The sequence below is a fragment of the Aptenodytes patagonicus genome, chromosome 18 (genome assembly GCF_965638725.1).
Source record: "Aptenodytes patagonicus chromosome 18, bAptPat1.pri.cur, whole genome shotgun sequence".
NCBI lineage: Eukaryota > Metazoa > Chordata > Aves > Sphenisciformes > Spheniscidae > Aptenodytes > Aptenodytes patagonicus.
In genome coordinates, this window is record NC_134966.1 from 12,089,289 (window position 1) to 12,109,245 (window position 19,957).

Genomic DNA, 19,957 nt, shown 5'->3' on the forward strand with positions numbered 1-19,957 from the left:
TTGGGTTCTAGGTAATCTAAGCAGCTTTGTCTTGAACTCTGGTTATGGAAGATGTCATAAACTTGCACAGGATTTATTCAGAGCAGAATGTGCAAATTTATTAGAATCGGAGGGAAACAGAAGTAAAATGCCCATGATGACAGGAGGCTCTAGAAGATCAGCTCCCATCCACCTGTGTGGGATGACCAGAGGCAACTTACCTTCTTGTGTAGAGCTCACCAAGAAGCCAGATACCAAACCAGGGTTACTGTAGTGGCCGAGTTGTGAAAGCAAATACGATACATTGAGCTAAATAGGGTTGATTAAAATTGGATTATTTTGCACAATATTTTACAGAAGACTAGGAAACATTCTAGTAAATGCATTTAGTTGGGGGTGAAGGGAGGAGCAGGAATACTTGCTGACAGTCTACAGAAACATACTAATATGCTGTTTACTATGCAAAACATTACTGTGCTGGTAGTTTAATTATTATTTATTGTTGACTGTCAATAAATCTTCCTGTTTGGACAGTTGTGTAGCACCATCCAAGGAATCTGAAGCCTGAATATGTTAAAAAGTCAGTTTGCTGAATCCTGTTGTATTACAGATGCAAAGGGGATCTATTTCTTAATATTGCCTATAGCTCACCTCCTTCAAGTGACTACTAGTTTTCAAGTCAGAGCCAACAAAATCCATTGAATTTTATCCAAGATGCATGTAGATCAGCTTCTGAGAAGGTCAGCAGATAATAAGTAAAAAGTAATCAAAGTTGAAACTGCCAACTTTGGAGCCGACGACGCTCTTCTGGTCAGCGTGTTTGCTAACCCAGTGCAGGCGCAGGCTGTTCCTCGTGGGCGGCCAGGCAGAGTTACTCAGGGTTTGTCTGGAGGCAGGGGAGGGTTGGTGTGTCAGCGTCAGCAGCTGGAGTGCGCGTCACTCCGTGCCCTAAGATGAATAATTTGTCAAATCAATATATCTGCAACTCATCTTTTGCTAGTTGATCGCTCCCATGCTGCCTGTTCTCACAGCTTCGTAGAAATAACTGAAGGTCTGCATGTGGATGTGCTGGGACAGTAGTGAAAAGTCTATTTCAAAGCTTCAGAGCTGCTGCATCAGAGTAAGACACAGGTCCCTTCTCAGAGCTAGGCGGTAGATGTTACCATTTATGCAGTGTGGGGCAGAATAGTCCGTGCTTGGAAGCAGGAAAAAGTTTTAAAAGTGAGACTTCAGTTCTTGCTGCACAGTACGTGTGATCTCTGACCTGGCTTTTTACGAAATTTCATGGGGTTTCTTGTTCTGTTGTGAGCTTTTCACATTTTGGTTTCCTTTAGAGTAGTGTATGCGCAGCTTCAGGAAAGTAGGACAGGTGTATTTTTCTCAAATGAATGACTTATTCTCAATAATTTTAATTTCAGCATTTTTAGTGTCATTATATTAAAAGGTAAAATATCTTTCACTTCCTAAATTTATCAATTAAGATAATTGTTCTTGTGTCTAGAAAGTGTAAAGTGTGTAAGGACCCAATTCAGCACAGTATTTCAGAGTCTGTTTAGAACTTGCTCAATTTAACTCTTTCTCATCACTGTTGATGTGAAGTACATCTGCCTTGCAATTGTGTCTAGTGTCTGGCCATGTAATATGGGATATTCATATTTTTAAAACTTTCTTTTTACTTTTAAACTCGTGTCTAGTATGAAGTATTTATAGACTATTACTAAAACAACTTGCTGCAAGAGCTTTTCTTTCTTTGTTGTTTTTATTTTTAATGTAGACTATTGAGGAATTTGTGAAGGAATTGCACAAACTTGCTGTAGTCCATCCCTGACAAAATAATACTTTGTCTTTTTTGATCAGACTTCTGTGTGACCATGGAAACAAAGGGGGGGGGGGGGGGTTGTGACTTCTAAATGAAGTATAATTATTCAAAACTTAACAGAAGCCAGACAAAATTGTATATTACTTTCAGTGTAATTCTGGCTAAAAGGTTTAGGTAAAGCAGCTCAGTAATATGGCTGTAATCAGCGTTTGGGCTGCCAGCACCCACACTCGCTCGTTTAGAGCTGCCTTACCCTTCCACATGCCTCTTGCTGACAGTGCTGCTGTGCATACACATCAGGCATTTAACTGCCATCAAACTTTCAGGATGCATTAAAGAAATTGGAAATGTCATTAACCCAAGATAATGTGTTTGTAATCTTTTGTGCATTTAAGGATTTGTGAGAATGAATATACTTCCCTTCTGACAAAAGAAATTTCAGATAGTCTTTTCCATGCCACAAACAAATACAATAGTTATATTGACTCTGGGGTTATTTTTATATTTATTTAAAATAAGATTGACAAAAGGGAGAGTGGAGAATGGAAGTTTGGCTTATCCAGCGTGGTCTACCTGGCTGTTCTGGGAAAACAGACTTCAAAGGGCAGTGAAAGAAATAGTAGGAAAAACACGTACATCTGCATTCACACCTCAGTAAGGTCATGGGCAGTCTGCTGTGCTTTCCAGCAGAGAAGAGAGTCTAGTAAGGCTCCTTCTAGAACACTCATCCCTCTGCGCAGCTTCAGCAGAGGGTGGTGTCAGCTTCTGCTGCTGAAACGGGAGTCCTCAGAGACCTGCTCATCAAAAGAGTGATCACAGAAATTAGTGTGGTGGCATGGGTGTTTTGCTTGTTTGTTTTTAATTTTATACAACTTCATCGTAATAGAAGAGACACCCCTCTTTAGATCTAATGAGTTTCTGTAAACCAATACAAACCATCAGTAAAAAGTGTGTGCACACTCTCACAAAAAAATATGTTTAAAATCTTTATATCAGTTAAGCAATGCTTGGGTCTGAGTATGTTGGGTTTTGTTATACCTCTTCAGAGGTGTGCAGTCTTCATTCCTTGTTACAGTTGTCATAGTCCGATGTGTTTTATTGGCATGTGGTGCCAAGGCTTAGAAAAAGGCTTGTTTGGCTGTGAACTTCCCGATGCCTAGGGACAGGCTTAACTGTATCTGCAAGAGCCGTATGCAGTACCCAGGCATCGGGTGTGCCATGATGGACAGTGCCTGTGACGATGTGGGGGGAGAAGGGTAACCCTGCGTAACGTGTCAGTAGCTATTCTGCTTGTGATTTCGGTGCTTTTTTGGCTGGAAGTTGATCTTTGACCAATGTACCTGAGAGCAGACACTTAAAGAAATTTCAACAGAAATGGTGGCCTGTGATATTTATTTATTTATTTGAGGCTTGGTCTTGTGGGAATGTTCTTCTCCTGATGCCTGCACATGGATCCCATTAACGCTAATGCACGCTAGTGTCGAGGCATTGCAAAGGAGAATCTATCCCCTAATGTGCATGCAGAGAGGAGTGATTAGTATGATGGATCATAACAGTGTTTCTTTTGGCTTTGTAACCCCTGGAACAGACAGGTTGAGTCACAGCTGTTTAGTAGATGAAATGCTCACTTTAGTAGTTTCTAAATTGACTGCATTTCTAAGAGCACAAGACAAAGATAATCTAATGCAAAATGAGCAAGAGAGGGTGAATAGAGAGATCTAGATACTACATTATGTTCTAAGCAATTACAGTTTTCCACTTTAAGAAACTCAGACATAAAATACTAAAACAGAAATTTTAATTTGTTGAGCCTGTTTCTTAATTTAGTCCTGTGAGTAAAGCATAACAATCTGAAAAGATGCAAAGTTTTAAGAAACACAGGAGGAAAAAAAAAAAAATTAAAATACCAGTTGTGAATATAAGAAAAACCTATACTGAAATGAAGAAAGTAATTAGTGCAGATGCAAGCATAAATAATCAGAAAAATAGACTGACGTATGCAATTTGTGCATTATTTTCTTCCATCACAGTTTTAATTTAATTCTGTTCTTATTCTAAGGGGCAAAGATACCTCAGGGAGTACTGTAATCAACAGTTGGGGTTTTTTTTATATTTAACGGGGGGAAAAAAATCAGTTATTGCTTAACAAAGTCTTTCAGGACATAGCCTTTTCTGTTGTAAATTCACAAAATATTTAAAAGCATTTTCACATTTTTTTGGGCCGTATTGCTTTTTACTCAAGACAATTTTATTATGCTGTGCTTGCGATAAATGATTTTTCTTACAGGATTTTTGTCTATAATAACCCAGAGCACAGTTTGTAGTTGTACCTATTATGAGCTGTTTTGTATAATGATTAAAAAAACGGTACAGGTATTGTATCTTGGAGTTGTCGTTACTTACAGTGTTATGCATTTTCTTCTTGCATTCCCGCTATCTGCAGCAACTGAACCACCCCAATATAATTAAGTATTTGGATTCTTTTATTGAAGACAATGAACTTAACATTGTCCTGGAACTGGCCGATGCTGGTGATCTCTCTCAGATGATTAAGGTAAGGATGTGTCAGTTCTAGAGGTGCTACAAACTTTCAGGATTAGGCAGAGACAGGAGGCGGTGGGGGTAAGCACGTCTGTGCTAAAGCACTTTTATTCTCCTGTTGTGGTTTTACACACCCACAGGGTGCTTCCAGAGCCTAAACCAGTGTCTGGTGGCATTTTAAATACACCAGGCTATGCCACTTGCTTCTAGTCGCTGCCCCGGAAGGGAGCAAGCCTCTGTATGATTTGGTGGGACGTGTGCGGTGTTTGCAAGGTTCATTTATCCAGTCTGTGATTGATGGGGACATTTAATTATTGTTAGATTTACTATTCACATAGCCTGTCTGCCACTCTGAAGACACTCAAGAAAGTGTATTGACTTTCTTTGCAATGGGGATTTGGGTTTGAGAAAATGTTTCAAGTACTTGTTCTTCTCTTACGTTGCTCTTAGGAATACTTGTATTGCTGCAAACCGGCTTTAGTTAAGCTGTTACCACCTGCTTTTATATTTTCTTTGACGTGTTAATCTTTAGACGTACATCCCTTGTGAGAACAGATGTGTTACATCATGTTTGTTAGCACTCTCAACCTTCTCTCCATGTTTTACCTGGTTTTTTGCCATCATTATTCTGTAATTATCATAAATGAATGTTTGGAAAGTTCTCCTCCTCCTTGTTGTCACAGTTAAAATATCTTATTAACAGATTTGTTTTCTTTGCCAGCAGAGCTATGAGGCACTAGGCCAAAGGCTGTCAAACAAGTTATCCATTTAGTCCATAGTCAGCGGCTAAATTTACAGTATCCATGAAAATCTGCTCCATCTCATAGGAGAGTCCCCCTGGGCGAGTGAGCTGGGAACAGGCAGCTGGCAGAGCCATTCAAGGGGAGAGCCCCAAAATTCCAGATATGGCCTTACTCTGCAGCCTCTCAGTAGCAGGAGCGATGGTCAGATCTGCCCCGAACCCAAGGGACGAGCCGGCGGTGACCGAAGCTGTACGTGTGGGCTGGTGCTGCTACCTCGACTGCACGGTGACTCGCGCCAAAGGCAGCTGCCTCCTGCAGCCGCGGGTGTCAGGGTCTTGGTTGTGCTCACTGAGGGTTGTGGAGACAGAGCTTGTCCTTCTGCCTGGGGAGAGCTCATGTATTTTTATCTTTCACTGTTTTCTTGTGGCTGCTCGTATGTTTTACCCTTTTCCCAACAGATCCTGGGAAACTTGCAGTTTATCTCAGGCTTTCAGTAGTTGTGGTTAAAGATGGGGAAAAAAAAAAAAAGTGAGGATTGTGAGAGCAGGAGTTAGGGCTGTGATCATCATGGGATGTGCTAGTGTTTTGCTTGACTTTTAAATCTTAGCCTATAAAACGTTTTACCTACATAATTGTTAGATATCATCATATAAAATACTAGCTTTTTTTTGTCATTTACAGTTTTTAGTTTAAACTTTGCTCTACTGATAAATATGTTCATTTATCTATCAGGGTTGGTTATTTAATTTTCTTAAAATTACTTTTTATGTCATTATAAATAGGAATTACATTTCCCAAAACATAATTTGTAGATTCTTAAGTTGATAACTTGAACAGCACTGTAACTTGTGTTCTTTCTGCAAGCACTCCCCAGTCTGGTCTCTTTTCCCACGTGTCTATTGCAGGCATGAAGAAGATGCACTAGGTTTTTTCAAGGTCATATAAATGATGTTTTTCCATTGGTGCAAATATTTGAATTCCATTTTTTTTTAATAAAAGGAAAAAAACCCCTTAAAAACAAGAACGAAATTCTTGTCCTCAACATAGCTTTAACTGAAGAAGTGGAGTTTGCCTGCTGCCCCTCTGTGTCACCCCCACGCCCCACTCATCCCTTGGGAATTTAAGCTTATGTGAGGATTCTCAGTTTCAGCGAGGCGGTAGGAACAGCAGTAACAACACTCTGAATGTGCGAGAGTGATAAAAACAGGGACTGTCTTTGTCACGCCCCTCGTGCCTGCATTATTTATGAGGTATTGTAAAGCTGATGTAAGAGAGTGCTGCAGGATAACCCACTGGAGAGTTGGGGCTTTCTTGTAAATGTCAGGCAAATCTTATTGGACATGACATTTAGAACATTATCACTTGTGGTCTTGCATAGCTACTCTTAAATACTTTAATGAGAATTAAATAATATTATCATGTATATAACACTTTATCCCTCACCCTCTGTAATTCCTCTGTGCTCTCTATGAAGTTTTGGTTTGAAACTGTTGCAATCTGTCAGATTTGCTGCCTGGGGAATTGCACGGTCGTGCCCCTTCACAGCTGATCTGCAAAAGAAAATTTGCCATTACTTGAGTCAAACATGAGCCAGTAACAGCATTTCACATAAAATATAAAATGTGACAATGGACATCAGATGTCTGTACTTGGAGGAAAAAGTGCAAGATGCAGAAAGGGGCAACAACCAATTCCCTTCCTTTATTCTTGCTCTTGCATGCTGCTGTGGAAATTCTCAAGGGTACGATGCAAAAGAAATGCAGTTGCAGTGTGCTAGAAGGGTGTACAGCATTTCAGAGATAGTCGTTATCCAATGACACCTTGTATATCAAAGGATGAGGATAAATCTTAAACCTCTGGAAACATATTATGTGTGTTTTGTTAATGCTCTGGATGAAGAACTGTCTCAGTAGCTAGCACGGCAAGAAGCAATGAGAAGTCAGGGTCCAATAATCTGAAGTAGTGCAATTTTGGGATGCCATGGAGGAGGCGGTCATGCTTTGCGTGTGATGTGCGCGGCTGTTGTGCATTTCTGAAATGGCAAAAGAGTAGTCGAAGATACATAACGTTTAGCCTTCACTGAAGTGTGCAGCTGGTTATTTATTCCTGTAATAAGTTGCTCGGGAAGAATACTTCAGTATTCCAGAGAACTGTCACCATGCTGCACTCCTTCATATTGTGTGCTTTATGCTTAAGATTATTTTATTTGAGAGCTATTAGCGCCCAGAGGTCCATTGAATCCAGACTCAACTTTGCTTGGTGCTGCATAAATACACACAAAACAGTCTTTTTCTAGATCTGTGTGTCTCTTGATCAGTAGTGTCTTTCTGTCTCACTAGAGATAGTTCATTTAGTTTAATATTCCTATTACGTATGAAATAGAATATATTGTTCTACCTGATCACAGAAGAAACAAGGATACTTTATTGATGTTCTGGCCGTCTTTTAAAAAGGGGAAACAGATTTCTTTATTGTTGTTAATAGACTGTACAATAATGAAGGTTTACAAGATTTTTTTAATGATCTTTTGTTAAGGCAAAATATTTGAGACATTTGTTGTTTTGAGGCATTAAATATGTTTTGCAAGGTAATTAAGGAGATTAATGCTAATTATAATTGGTGTCCATTCAAAAATGTCAAACCTATTTAAGCATATTTTTCATAACAGTTGTTAATTAGTGAACTGCATTGAAGTTTACATACAGAGAGAAGGAGTTAAAAGCTAATCAGAAGGAAAGTCATGCTGCTGCAGATCTGGAAGACATGAGCAACCTGCAGCTCACTAACACGAGTCCAGGAACGAGTCAAATATGTTGCTTTTTCACTGATCTTTTTATTTATTTCCTCCCACAGTATTTTAAAAAGCAGAAACGGTTAATCCCGGAAAGGACGGTGTGGAAATATTTTGTGCAGTTATGCAGTGCAGTTGAACACATGCACTCCCGCAGGGTGATGCACAGAGGTAACATTAATTCAGTCTCTTTTCACTGAATAATAATATAATGTTCCAATTAGTAAGCGCCTACATTCAAAAACAATTATGCTGATGTTCAGCCAATGCATGTTTAGAGAGGCTGGAGCTTGCAGGATGGATTTCTCCTTCTGTCTCTTTGCCTCATTGTTAAAGGATTCAGTCCGAAGTGAGTATGGTATTAGGAAGATGAGCTGCTTTGTATTCCAGACACTGATATTAAGTAGAAGTGTCAAACTTGCCATTAGAAAAGTGTCAGAAGTAAAATGCTGAGACTACGGAATACAATGAACTCTAAGAAAGAGTCTTCATTATATTAGCTGTGACCTTAGAGAGTTTAGAAGAGTTTTTCTGTCTTGCGAGCTTTTCTGAAATGTTAATACAAATATGTCCCACACTTTCATAACCTGTTCCTAGTTTTCATTACTTATTTTTGAATCTCTTGTCTTAGAACTCTTCGTAACTTTGAGTTCTATCCAAAAATTATGTTGCTGCTTTCAGTGTAAATGAAATGCTTTGTGAAGGACTTGACCTGGGAATGCAAATATCCCAAAAGGCACCAATACCAGCCTCTGCTGCTTGTTATTTCCTTTATCCTTTGAAGTAGTGAATTCTTCACTATTTTTTTTTTCCCCAGCAATATGATACCATTTTTGCTCCTTTATACATGCCCTGATGCAGTTTATCAGTTGTACTTGAATTAGGTCTGTAATTGGTGGCTGAAATTTGGAGCCTCGCGCATTTAGTCTGCTTTAACGTGAGGAAAGAGCCTCACTAACTCAATCCTGACATGACTGCTTGGAACCCAGGGTTCTAGTAATTTTTACACTCCATGAACAAACTGGGCTGTATAGAGCCCAGAATTTATGTGTATGTGAGACAATAATTTGCCCTTGGTGTGAGGGGACCATGGCGGGCAGTACAGTTTCCTGTAGAAAACGATCATTTCCAAAGAGAAGCAGACTCATTTCTTTGATTTCCATCATTTAAAGAGGTTGCCTCTATTCTGTTGTGCTGTTTCCTACATTTTTCCCTCATTGGTATTTCTTGTGTGCTGGGAAGTATACTCTGATTTTTGTGTATGTGCAGAGCTTGAAGTCTTGGAAGATTGAGCTTATCAAAGCTGTAAAGAAACACAGTTCTGCTCGAGCCTCTTTTGTACAGAGCGTGCTCCAGGCTGTGTTTCTGTTGCAGTATTAGAACCAAATAACCTTTTGAGGCTTTGACCTTTTACCTTTTTCTTTTTGCAGACATAAAACCAGCCAACGTGTTTATAACAGCCACAGGGGTGGTGAAGCTGGGAGATCTTGGATTAGGCCGGTTTTTTAGTTCTAAAACCACTGCAGCACATTCCTTAGGTAAGATGGTACTTGTACGGTTGTCAGCTGTGATGTTCAAAAGAAGTGGTGTCTGTCCTCTTACTATGACAGAAGCTTGATTCAGTGGATGCATACTATGTTTTCTATGATACGTATTTTAAATACTCTTCATATGAAATTAATAGGTATTTCTTGTTTTGAAACTCCACTTGATATTTTTTTCCTGGAGGGTCTGGCCTGGTAAGTGTATGATTTATAGCAAATGTAACAAATGCAGCTTTTCCACTCTAAATGGCATGTTTGCCTGCACTCTGCTTACTGGAATTTGATGTCACACCACCACCATTTTTAGCAGATGCTGATCAGCAGTCTTATCCTGAACAGGGGTTGTGACTGTCGTCTGAGGTGATGGAAGTGTTCAAAGCCCTCACGGTTCATCTGTTCCAAAAAGGGACTTCACTTGAAACTCAGCTTAGGCTTTAAAGAGCCGCGTTTTCTTAATGTCTTCCCCATATCTCAAGGTTGTTTTCCTGCTCTTCTGTTGGTGCAACTAATTGTTCTTGCCAAAGCATAGTACCTTGCTTTTATTCTTATTGAATTGTAAACCGTTTCCAGACTCTTACTTGCGATCACTCTGAATTTTTATTCAGTACTTTGCTGTGCTTTGGTTCATCCCAGCTACTTGTTATCCACAAAGGCAATAGTGTTGCCACGGTCCCCTGTGTTAATGCATGTGTTCAACAAATCCAGAGCTATCACTGTCGTGCAGGACTTCACTTGAAGTAGCCTTCTACTTTGACAGGGAACTGTTTTTTCCGACCAATTTTGCATCCATTAAGTAGTTTCATTTAGACAGATTTAACAGTTTGCTTATAAGTAGAGTTATATAAGCCTTTGATAAAAGCGTTGAAATTGTAATACATCTGTTGCTTCTGTTTCCTTCCCTCTGAAGCCTCTTAACCTTATCATGGAAAGAAATTATATCATCTGTCATGATGTTTTGTGGACCAGTCATGATGATGATGATGATGATTCATTTCTTGTTCTTTTTTCTGTGTTTTACAAGTAGCATGATTATACCTCCAGCATTTTTCTGGGAATTGAAATTAAGTTGACTGGTTTAGAGCATCTGGGTTCCTCTCTCCCTCATTTTTACTGTTAGCATTAATTACAATGCTATAGAAAAGTATACAGTATATACAGTTCATTCTTTAAGTCTTAAAGTATGAAGTATTTCATAATTGTGTCTGTAACCTCTTGAGAGGCGACTGATTTTCCATTTTTATTAATGGGTCTCAATTTTTTGAGTCACAAAGGTACTTCTGTGTTACAGCAGTGGAGGAACTTTGGCTTTTAGTGCAGTATGTAAGCTCTTTTACATTTAGCTCTCAGTAGATTTTGGAACACAACGTGTTTGTTTCACTATTTGTGCAATTTCTTCCACTGAGTGTGAGTCTTGCTTGATTTGTTTCTTATATGTGTACAAACTTAATTGATAATACTCGCCAACAACACTGGGGCTCCTCAGTACACAAGAAAGGAAGATACATGCCTTATTTTGTGTGTGCTTAAAAAAAAAAAAAAGCATTTCTACAGTTTACTTTCATAAAATATTAGATTTCTCTTTGCATCAAAAGCTATCCTAGGTTATATACACACACTGCACTTCATAGATTAAAATAAATCCTCTTCACAGAAAGTTACAATCGCACCATCTGAACAGGCAAAAATACGATCATGTCTAATTATATGATCTTACCTAGTTTGACTGCTGCAGTTATTATATTAATAAGAATAAATTGGGGCTTGGAAACTGGCTGCACATGTAAGCCAAGCGTGTGACCTTTACCAGGGTTGCTCTCTCTTAATTGAGAAAGCTTGTGTAGGAAGAGTTAAGCCTCTTCTGTATGAACCTCGCCCTTCCTCAAATCAACAGCATCCTGGAAACAGGTGCATAAGGTGCAAAACACTAAAGGAGTAGCAGTGAGTGATAGTGGAGACAGTGTGTTGTGTTGTGGGAGGGATGGACACACCACCATTCCAGTGGTTCTTGTATCCAAGTAAAAAGAACATTTTTACAATCAAAAAATATGCAGACTTGAAGCTTTTTTTTTTGTAATTTGCCAGACATATGGGTTCTTTAGCAGCGGGAATTCTACTGATCTTGGTTTTGGTTTAATTAAGACATTTGTTTAAGTAGCCGTGAGTGATGAACACCCTGCAAACCAGAGCGTGGTACCCGCATGGACCCAGGCTGCGATGCCGGGCAATTCCCGTAGCCGTGTTGCCCCGGCAACCACCCTGAACCACAATTTCTCTGGCTGCTGACCCATGAATTGAATGCACGGCTTATGCAAATATATTCATCTAATTTTTTTCTTTCTTTGTATTTCCTAGCATCAGACTGGCATAAAAGGGCATTAGGCAGTACCACGACCCGTCTGACAGGTGTACCACTGGGCTGTGGCAGCGTGGCCGCTGCCGCGTCAGGAATGAGAGCCGTAATTAGAGCAAGGAACAGAATGAACGTCAGATGAATTACCAGGCAGCAGATCATATTTGTCAGGAAGGATTGCATACATAAAAATTAAGTGACAGTACATGCCGGGGTAATGAAAGAAAAATGAAAGATTTGCCCATACACAGCTCGCGAGATGCAGGCGAACGCCTTGCTCGGAGCAGCGGCAGGATGCCTGACTGGCGGCACAGCCAGTCGGGAGCACTGCCGGGGCAGGGGGCGACTGTGAGGCAGGGAAAGCCCCGGCCCTTGGAAAACCTCCACGGGCAGACCTGCGAGAGGGGAAGCATGGACACCTCCTGCCTCACTAAGTAACAAAACTGCGTTGGGAAAGGCAGCAGTATTGTGGGATGGGTGAGAAACCAGAAACCAGCTGGAGGGTGTGGGTGAATTCACCAGGTGGCACCTCTTCTGCCGCTTTCCCTTTTCCCTGTATGACTAGTAAGAGAAGACAGGAGATACTTTTCCATAAGGGAGAGCTCTTCATGCACAACCTTTACCAGACAACTCCCATGTTTTAAAGGTAATGAGTGTAGCTAAGGTGAATTTTACTACTCCTTGTTACAACGTGGTGGCTTACCGTCCTTTCTTCCCTGATTTAAGCTCCCCTGTAGCAGAAGCTCCAGGATTTAGTTTAATGGAGATTGACTTGCATATCACAAAACTTCATTTTATTGAGGGGCGTAGGATGGAATGGGGGAGCAATTCAGCATGAAATGAGGACGAATGTTTTTTCATTTTTCTTTTATTTTCAGTACTGCTTACTATTTTCTTGAAAAACTTTTACAGCCTGTTCTTACACAGTTTATAATGTGAGCATTTTACTACATTCATAGTCTTTCCCCCCCCCCCCCCCCATTTCATTTGTATGGTTATTTTTTTCCCCAGAGGAGCCATATGATACCTGTTTGACAGGCTGTTTCACTACAGAAAATGACTATGCTTAACCCAGGGCTTTGCACCCAGTAATGATGAAATGACATCTGGATGCTGGAGTTCGGGTGTGTGACACCACGCAGTTTGGGTTGATTTTACAGTACTGGTGTGTGATGTGCTTCCAGGTGTCGTCTCTTTCATTCAAGATTTAATAGGGCTAGGAGCATTTTTTTGTCTGTTTTAGTGTTTGATTGTGTCCATTATTTATTTTGTTGATCTCAGGCAGGCATCCAGGGGAATATCTTGTCAGTTAAGGCTATTCTAATATGCTTGTTAGAAAATTTTAAGTCATTAATTTTGCTATAAAACCTAATTAATTATAAGACAAATTATAAACAGCAGAGCATATTTAAAAACTGCATAGACTTTGGAAAACTTAACAGTAAGCTGGTAGATTTTACTAGGAGCTGTAAAATAAAGAATTTCCATTAATATTAAAATGGTTAACTTTATTGTGAACTGGTATAAGGCCCACTTTTAGCCACAGAAACTTGGCATTATGCAAAGCTTCTGATTGGCTTTACGTTTTGAAGAAAAGAGAGAAAAGAAAAAAAAAAAACAAAACCAAAAACCAGTTTTACACAGAACAGTCTTGTTTTGGAGCAGATGATTTATTATTTATTCTTGGACAAGAATAAACTTGGAGCAGATTTTCCTTTTGGGGGATGCATATAAGTCAAAGCTTCACAGTTTAGAACATGCAAATAGCTGTGAATTGGAGTACGTGGGGTGTTGCACGTTTCTTGTTAGATATGAGGGCGAACAGGGAGTAACTGCAGTCATGAGAAGAGCTCTTTTATAAATGGACTGTTTGTCTTCTTTTTTTTCTTTTTTTCTTTTGCTTGCCAAGCCAGTTGGCCATCTGAAACAAAAATCACAGTACTTCAAGGGGCTAGTAAGCAGTACTTGTTAAGAAAAAATGGACACAAGAAATCCATTTAAAATTTCAACAGCTGATATTCTGTGCATTTTGAGAATTTTTGCCCTTCTGGTCTGTGCCTGTACTACAATATTTGTGGAAGAAAAGATTGCTGCAGAGTTACTGCAGGTATATTGTACTATCTACATGTAAAAAAACAAAACCAAAAAACTATAAGGACTTCGGTAGGGTTGTGTATGTAATTAAATACTAATAAGAAAAAAATAGAGAGCTTAGAGCAACAGGTCTTGTGAAAACAGCTGCAATATTATGCACAAAATATTTATTCTCTTGTAAGAATAAGCAGAGCTAATCTCCCCCCACCCCAACAATTCGTGGGGGTACCTCACACTGAGATCTGAAGGAATTTAAAGTGTATTTTAGGGCCTTTGATCACTGTTTCACTTTAGCTAATTCTCAAAAGTTGAGCTAATTCCCAAAATCTCCTTCTGGGAAAAGACCTCAGCCTTCTTGTTGGAAATATATCCCAAGTAATGCAAGTGTTTAGAAACAGATACTTATGAACTAGACTCCCTTTAAATAATGCTGTAAATTTTTCTTGGTAACCTACAAGCATGTCTGGAGACATGAGACAGGTGAGGGTTGTGGACTTTCATTTTCAAGTAGAATTGCCTCCCTGCTGTGTTTGCACCACCGGATATTATTAAAACACACTAAAATATTTTTCTCAACTGTATGTATGTTCATGGAATACGTAATAGTGTGTCTTACATGTTAAAGCTAAGCTAATAGTTCTGGAAATACTTAATTATTATTTTGAAAACTGGGTGGTTCGTTGTTACTCATGGATGGCATCTTAGGTTTTTGAGCATAGTTCTTTGCCTTTTTCATTTGTAATGAGCATGTTTCAAAAATCACAAGTATTTCAAAACATTGCGAAGTTTGTTTTGACAGGAGTTGGAACATCTCTAGAATGAAGGAGTGCTTTAATCAGTATTACCCCTTTGAGGCCTGCGTTGCGCTCTGATATCTCTTGGTTTGAAACTGGGAATACTCTGTAAAGATACAATAAAGGTCAGAATTTGTTAGGTTCTTTCATATTCAGAACTGTGTTCCCTGCTGTGAGAAAGAAAATGATAGATTCAGAAACACTGTTCAGCTCAGTATTAAAGATTAGCTGGAAGGTGCTGGTGAAGGCAGAACAATAAAAGCATTCTTTATCACTTGTTCTTCTTGTACTTTGCAGCCAAATATGGCTATGGAGTTTGATTAATTTCAAGAGATGCTTATTTTTTATAGCATTAAAAAACCCCAATGTACACAGCCTATTAAAATATTTGGAAATACTCCACACTGATTTCAGTCTAATGACAGTCTGCCTAAAGGTGCGGGAGACTGCTGTGGCAAGAGACTCGTCTGTGGTACATTAAATTCAGTGAATGAGACTCTTGATAGAGCCTCCTAAAAATATGAATCAGATTTTCTCTTGTTTCTGCCTATGTGCAGCTAAGGATGAATTTCACAGGAAGCATTGATCCCTGGCTGAACTGTATTTGCACAGGGAGAAGATCTGTATAGAAAATAACGATCCTGTGTGTGACTGTACTAATAATCCGGCCATTGTCACTTTCACAACAACAAAACTCGTCTGATTCAAGCTGAAAAACGTTTTTAAACGAGTGAGCACGATCTTCCCTGTGTAGTGAAAGACTTGCTGAATTCAGAAGTAATGTAGCTCTTTACCTGGGTGTTTCTCTGGCAGATGTGGGAATTCAGCTCAAGAGTACCTATGCACACTGGTTGCTGTAGTTGCACAGGTAGGCTTTTTAATTCAAACTATATATGAGAGCAAAGGAATTTGAATTTTATTTCTGGAATAACTTTGCTGCCTTTGCCTATATGTTTTCCTGGTGAAACGAGACTCTGCTCTTAATCTAACTTGGAATAATTAGCATTTCCCTAACTTGGGTGTTGCAGATATCCCAGAGATGTTCTGGTTTGTGTGGGTGTTGTAGCTGTGCACACAGACAGTGCTGGGGAGAGTAGGAAAAAACGTTCTGGTATCGCTGAAGTATGCTGATATTCAAGTGAAGTGTTTTGACTTTCAGGAATAGAACAGGAAGAATGCTTACTTAGTCATAATCTTCTCTACCGTTTTGCGACCTTTATAACTTTAAAGGCATTACTCTACCAGCTGGTGATTAATATTGAATTTGAACAATATTTCGTATTTTCAGCAGGGCAAATGCCAAAGAAAGTTTCTGATTAATAGTCTCGGATTAGACTATTCTTGTCAAATTGACTAATGTAATGCAATGGTGAGCCCTGACTGATTGCGCTGGAAGCCTTGTGCGGTTTTCTAGAAGATGCTCATTACAGGAGATTCCCACGTAATGTTGGACAGGCCATAAAGAGGATTGGGCTTGTCAGTCTTTTATCACGACAGTTATTTAAAAATTAATGCATCAGTTCTGAAACGCAGAGACCTGCTTGTTCATACATTTGCTGACAACACTACAGTAATGATAGGTAAATGTGCAAGGTAGACTTCATAAAATCAGCTCAGGCGTGGACTGCTCCACAGACATATTAATATAATGGAACAGACTAATGCACAGAAAATCAAATATGGGCTATAACGCACTCATCCGTATTATAAACCCTGTCATTCTGCTTTGATCGAAGGTCGTTTTGAGGCATTATCTGAAACGACAATTTTAGCCTACCAAGCAGACCCCTGCTAACATGGAAGGCAAGGCCATAACTTTAGAGCCCACGCGTTATTATTTGCTCTGAGCTTGTCACGCAGTGACCCAGAATAACAGATCGCAAGAACAGCTACGGCTGGAGGCTGCCCCTGGCACCAGCACTCTGAAGCACGAAGACTTGGGGGAGCAAGAGTGGGAATAATCTTTGTGTTCCCTCCTGCCAGTTGCGTGCTGCTGTCTGCCCGTGCTCAGCTCCCGTACTTGCTGTCAGTGAAGGACTAGCATGTCTTCTGCTTCATCTGCTCTGTTAACTCTCCTGGCAGATTTGAGAAGAGCAGCAGCACTGTGAAGTTGAAGGTAGGGAAGTGTCTTACACACTGGTGCTCAGTGGGGACTTCCAAAACTGTCTTCAAGAACTTCACATAATGAATCACCATTTCTTCTGCAGCTGCATATTTTTAAGCAGGAAAATGAATCAGTGCTATTCCAACCAAGTTGGTTCTTGTACAGAAATCTGGCAAATGTGTGGGAATTACTTGGAGAGCTGTGCTGTCCATTGTATGCATCTTGCACGCACATGGGAGAGATCCATGGAAAGCCTTGCTGGATTCTTTGAACGAGTCCTGTCTGCTTTTGGTGTTCTGTGAAGTTACTCTGTGCAGTCTGTTAAGAATTATTAACTATTAAGAGAACTCTGGTCTCATCCATACACAGAGGCCTTTCACTGGCAATTAAAACCAGCCAGATCTGGGACAATGTCAGTTTGGCATGCTCCTAGGCTGGATATGATATTACTGAGCATAGAAATATAATAATCTCCATGTGTTATTTTTCCTGTGTTGTAGTTTGTATAGAATTTGCAAAAATGTAATTTCTTGTTAGGGTACTCTTTCACCTTGAAAGTGAAATAATTTCTTATTTGAATGACTGCAAGTGTAAGCTGAGTTTATCATATAGGGCAGCTGATTACTGAAGGTCCTGGGGGACCAAATAAATGAGCCAGTCAGGGAGGTGGTCCCCTTTCTTGGTTACTTGGTCTGTTTTGGGAAGTGGAGTTTTATATATGTATTCCTGTAACATCTTATGTTTCACACCAATGCCATGGAATTAATTTCACATTATATGCTACGTTTCTGAATAGCTCTGAGTAAAAATTGTTGAGGTTCAGTAGACTCAAGGTTTGGGCATATAAATGCATGACAGAAATGTAGAATAAAGATTGAAGGGTGTTGGGTTGGGGGGGGTGTTGGTTTTGTTTTGAGGTAAGCTGCCTAGTTTTCACCCCAGAGAAAGAAAATGCTGTGAGTATTTAAGGTGCAAACCCTCCTTAGGAACGTTGGGGGAAGCTGGTGGCTGTTCTTCCCCCTCCACGTCTAACACCGTACTTCATCTGCTTATTAGTCTTCCAGCTGTCTGCAGTCAGCATTTCAAATGGAGAAATTGTAAACTGAATGTTACAGGCAAATTAAACATTTGCCATCTTGTGAGGAAAGTTCTTTAATTAGGAGAAGGATACACTGGAATGCCAAAAGGAAAAAAAAAAAAAATTGACAGGGGACAGGCAAGCAGGGGAAGCAGGAGAAGAGAGAGCATGTAAAGTCCTTGGATGTTTTAATAAATGATGTATCTGAGGATTATTTGATGTAGTTGAGACTGCCAGGATGTCTTCTATTTTCAGTACCACAACTGAAACTTATTTAGGATTTGAAAAAGAACCTTTTTGAGGTAAGGAATTTATTAATAATTTCCTGTAACTCCTGTCCAAAATGCTGGAGTAAATTTCTTTTGATAAAATATAGACTTCTGGAAGTACATAGAAATCCCACAGCTTCTGACATGACTGTAAGTTGGAGCGGTATTTTAAAGTTCGGAATGATTATCTTGGTTCTTTCAGAAAGTTTTTGAATACCTGTCTGGTGCTGGGCTTGTTACTTCCATTTCTCTGCTGCAGTAAATGGTCTCCTGAACTCTTAAAAAGGGTCCCCCGTCATATCTGGAGCCGCTCTGTCATGCTGCTAGTGCAGTGTGTGTCAGGTGAACGTTGATACGCTGTCACGGGATTCTTGTTTTAGCAGAGTACATTCATGACATCTAACTTGCAGTTTCGATGCTGTTGAGTGAACCAAAGGAGGATGATCCTTTACGATTGCTCTGTCCGTCTGAGGCACTCTGAAGCTACTTGGAAGACTGGAAGGGGAAGAAAACGTTCCTCAAATTTCAAAAATACAGAAGATACTTTTAGTAGTGTTCACCAGTCTTCTAGCTCTGTATGTGATGATACATTTGGTACTACGCCTTCGAAACCATGATTTGTTTCCAAATTTTTGTGCCAGTCTCTTCTAATTAGCTATTTGTGCTAAACCTAATCCTTTAATGAAGTCAAACTTCTGTATAATACAGGTTGTACAGTCACTTTTTAAGATGATAACTCTTTGTTTGTTTGTTTTTTACAGTGGGAACTCCATACTATATGTCCCCAGAAAGAATACACGAAAACGGCTATAACTTTAAATCTGATATCTGGTCTTTGGGCTGTTTATTGTATGAGGCAAGTATCTTCTAACTTTTTTTTCCCCAGGTTTGTCTTAACCACACAATACAGTACAGGAATTGAGTAGGTCAGGCTTACTTTAGCTTAGTTGTTGAGAAACCTTATGAAAAGTTAACTCTTTTTGTGCTCATCATGTGCTTTTTGAGCATGAACGACAAAGGGATTGTGCCGTACAGGACAGTACTTACACAAAGTTAATTTGGTCACAGTAGATGCTGAGGATATAGACATAAACAAACCAGCTTACTGCATTCTTCTTCCTACTGTGAGCAGAGCTGTTATTAGGGCAGCATATTCATAGTTTCTCCTGAATACTGCATTTGTTTTTAAAATAGCAAATTCATTTGGATGTAAGCTTCTGGTTTGTTAAATTGAATTCTGACCAATTGGAGTATTTTAATTCTGGGCACTTTCAATAAAGAAAACCAGAGTTTTTATGTAATGTGAAATCGGTTTCTCTAGCTTTATTAGACTATAGCTGGAATTTTTTCTAATTGTACATTGTCTTCTAGCCAAATGCACAGATACAAAGCAGGCACACTTTGTATGAACTACACACTTACAGAATCTTAGAATAGTTTGGGTTGGAAGGGACCTCTAAAGGTCATCTAGTCCAACCCCCTGCCGTGGGCAGGGACATCTTCAACTAATCAGGTTGCTCAGAGCCCCGTCCAACCTGACCTGGAATGTTTCCAGGGATGGGGCATCCCTGCGCTTAGTGTGCAACTCTTAAAAGCTATGATTTTATAACAGTACTTTGAGTTTTGTGATTTCATTTTTAGCAGGGATCGAAGGGTATTGAACAGTCTTTGTACTCCTTTATAATATAATCTTAATCTTTTTTTAAATGTATGCATCTTTGAATTCAAGTGAAAGTGCATGTCAACATTTAGAAAGCTTTTATCCCAGCCTAGAGAATTAAAAATTCCTGGTATATTTAGTAATAAGAATATTGTTCACGTCCTCTTTGGATAATAAATGATGTGAACTGA

The 19,957-nt window shown here is 39.5% G+C and overlaps 1 protein-coding gene across 7 annotated transcripts in view; it reads left to right on the top strand.

Annotated features, from left to right (window-relative positions):
• Nucleotides 1-19,957, top strand: part of NEK6 (NIMA related kinase 6) — a 69,803-nt gene that overhangs the window by 37,846 nt on the left and 12,000 nt on the right. For all 7 annotated transcript variants that reach the window (XM_076355239.1, XM_076355240.1, XM_076355243.1 and 4 more), the window contains 4 exons: nt 4,242-4,352; nt 7,936-8,044; nt 9,304-9,411; nt 18,868-18,962. In XM_076355239.1, the coding sequence (XP_076211354.1) occupies nt 4,242-4,352; nt 7,936-8,044; nt 9,304-9,411; nt 18,868-18,962 (423 nt within the window). The remainder of the gene's footprint in view (nt 1-4,241; nt 4,353-7,935; nt 8,045-9,303; nt 9,412-18,867; nt 18,963-19,957) is intronic.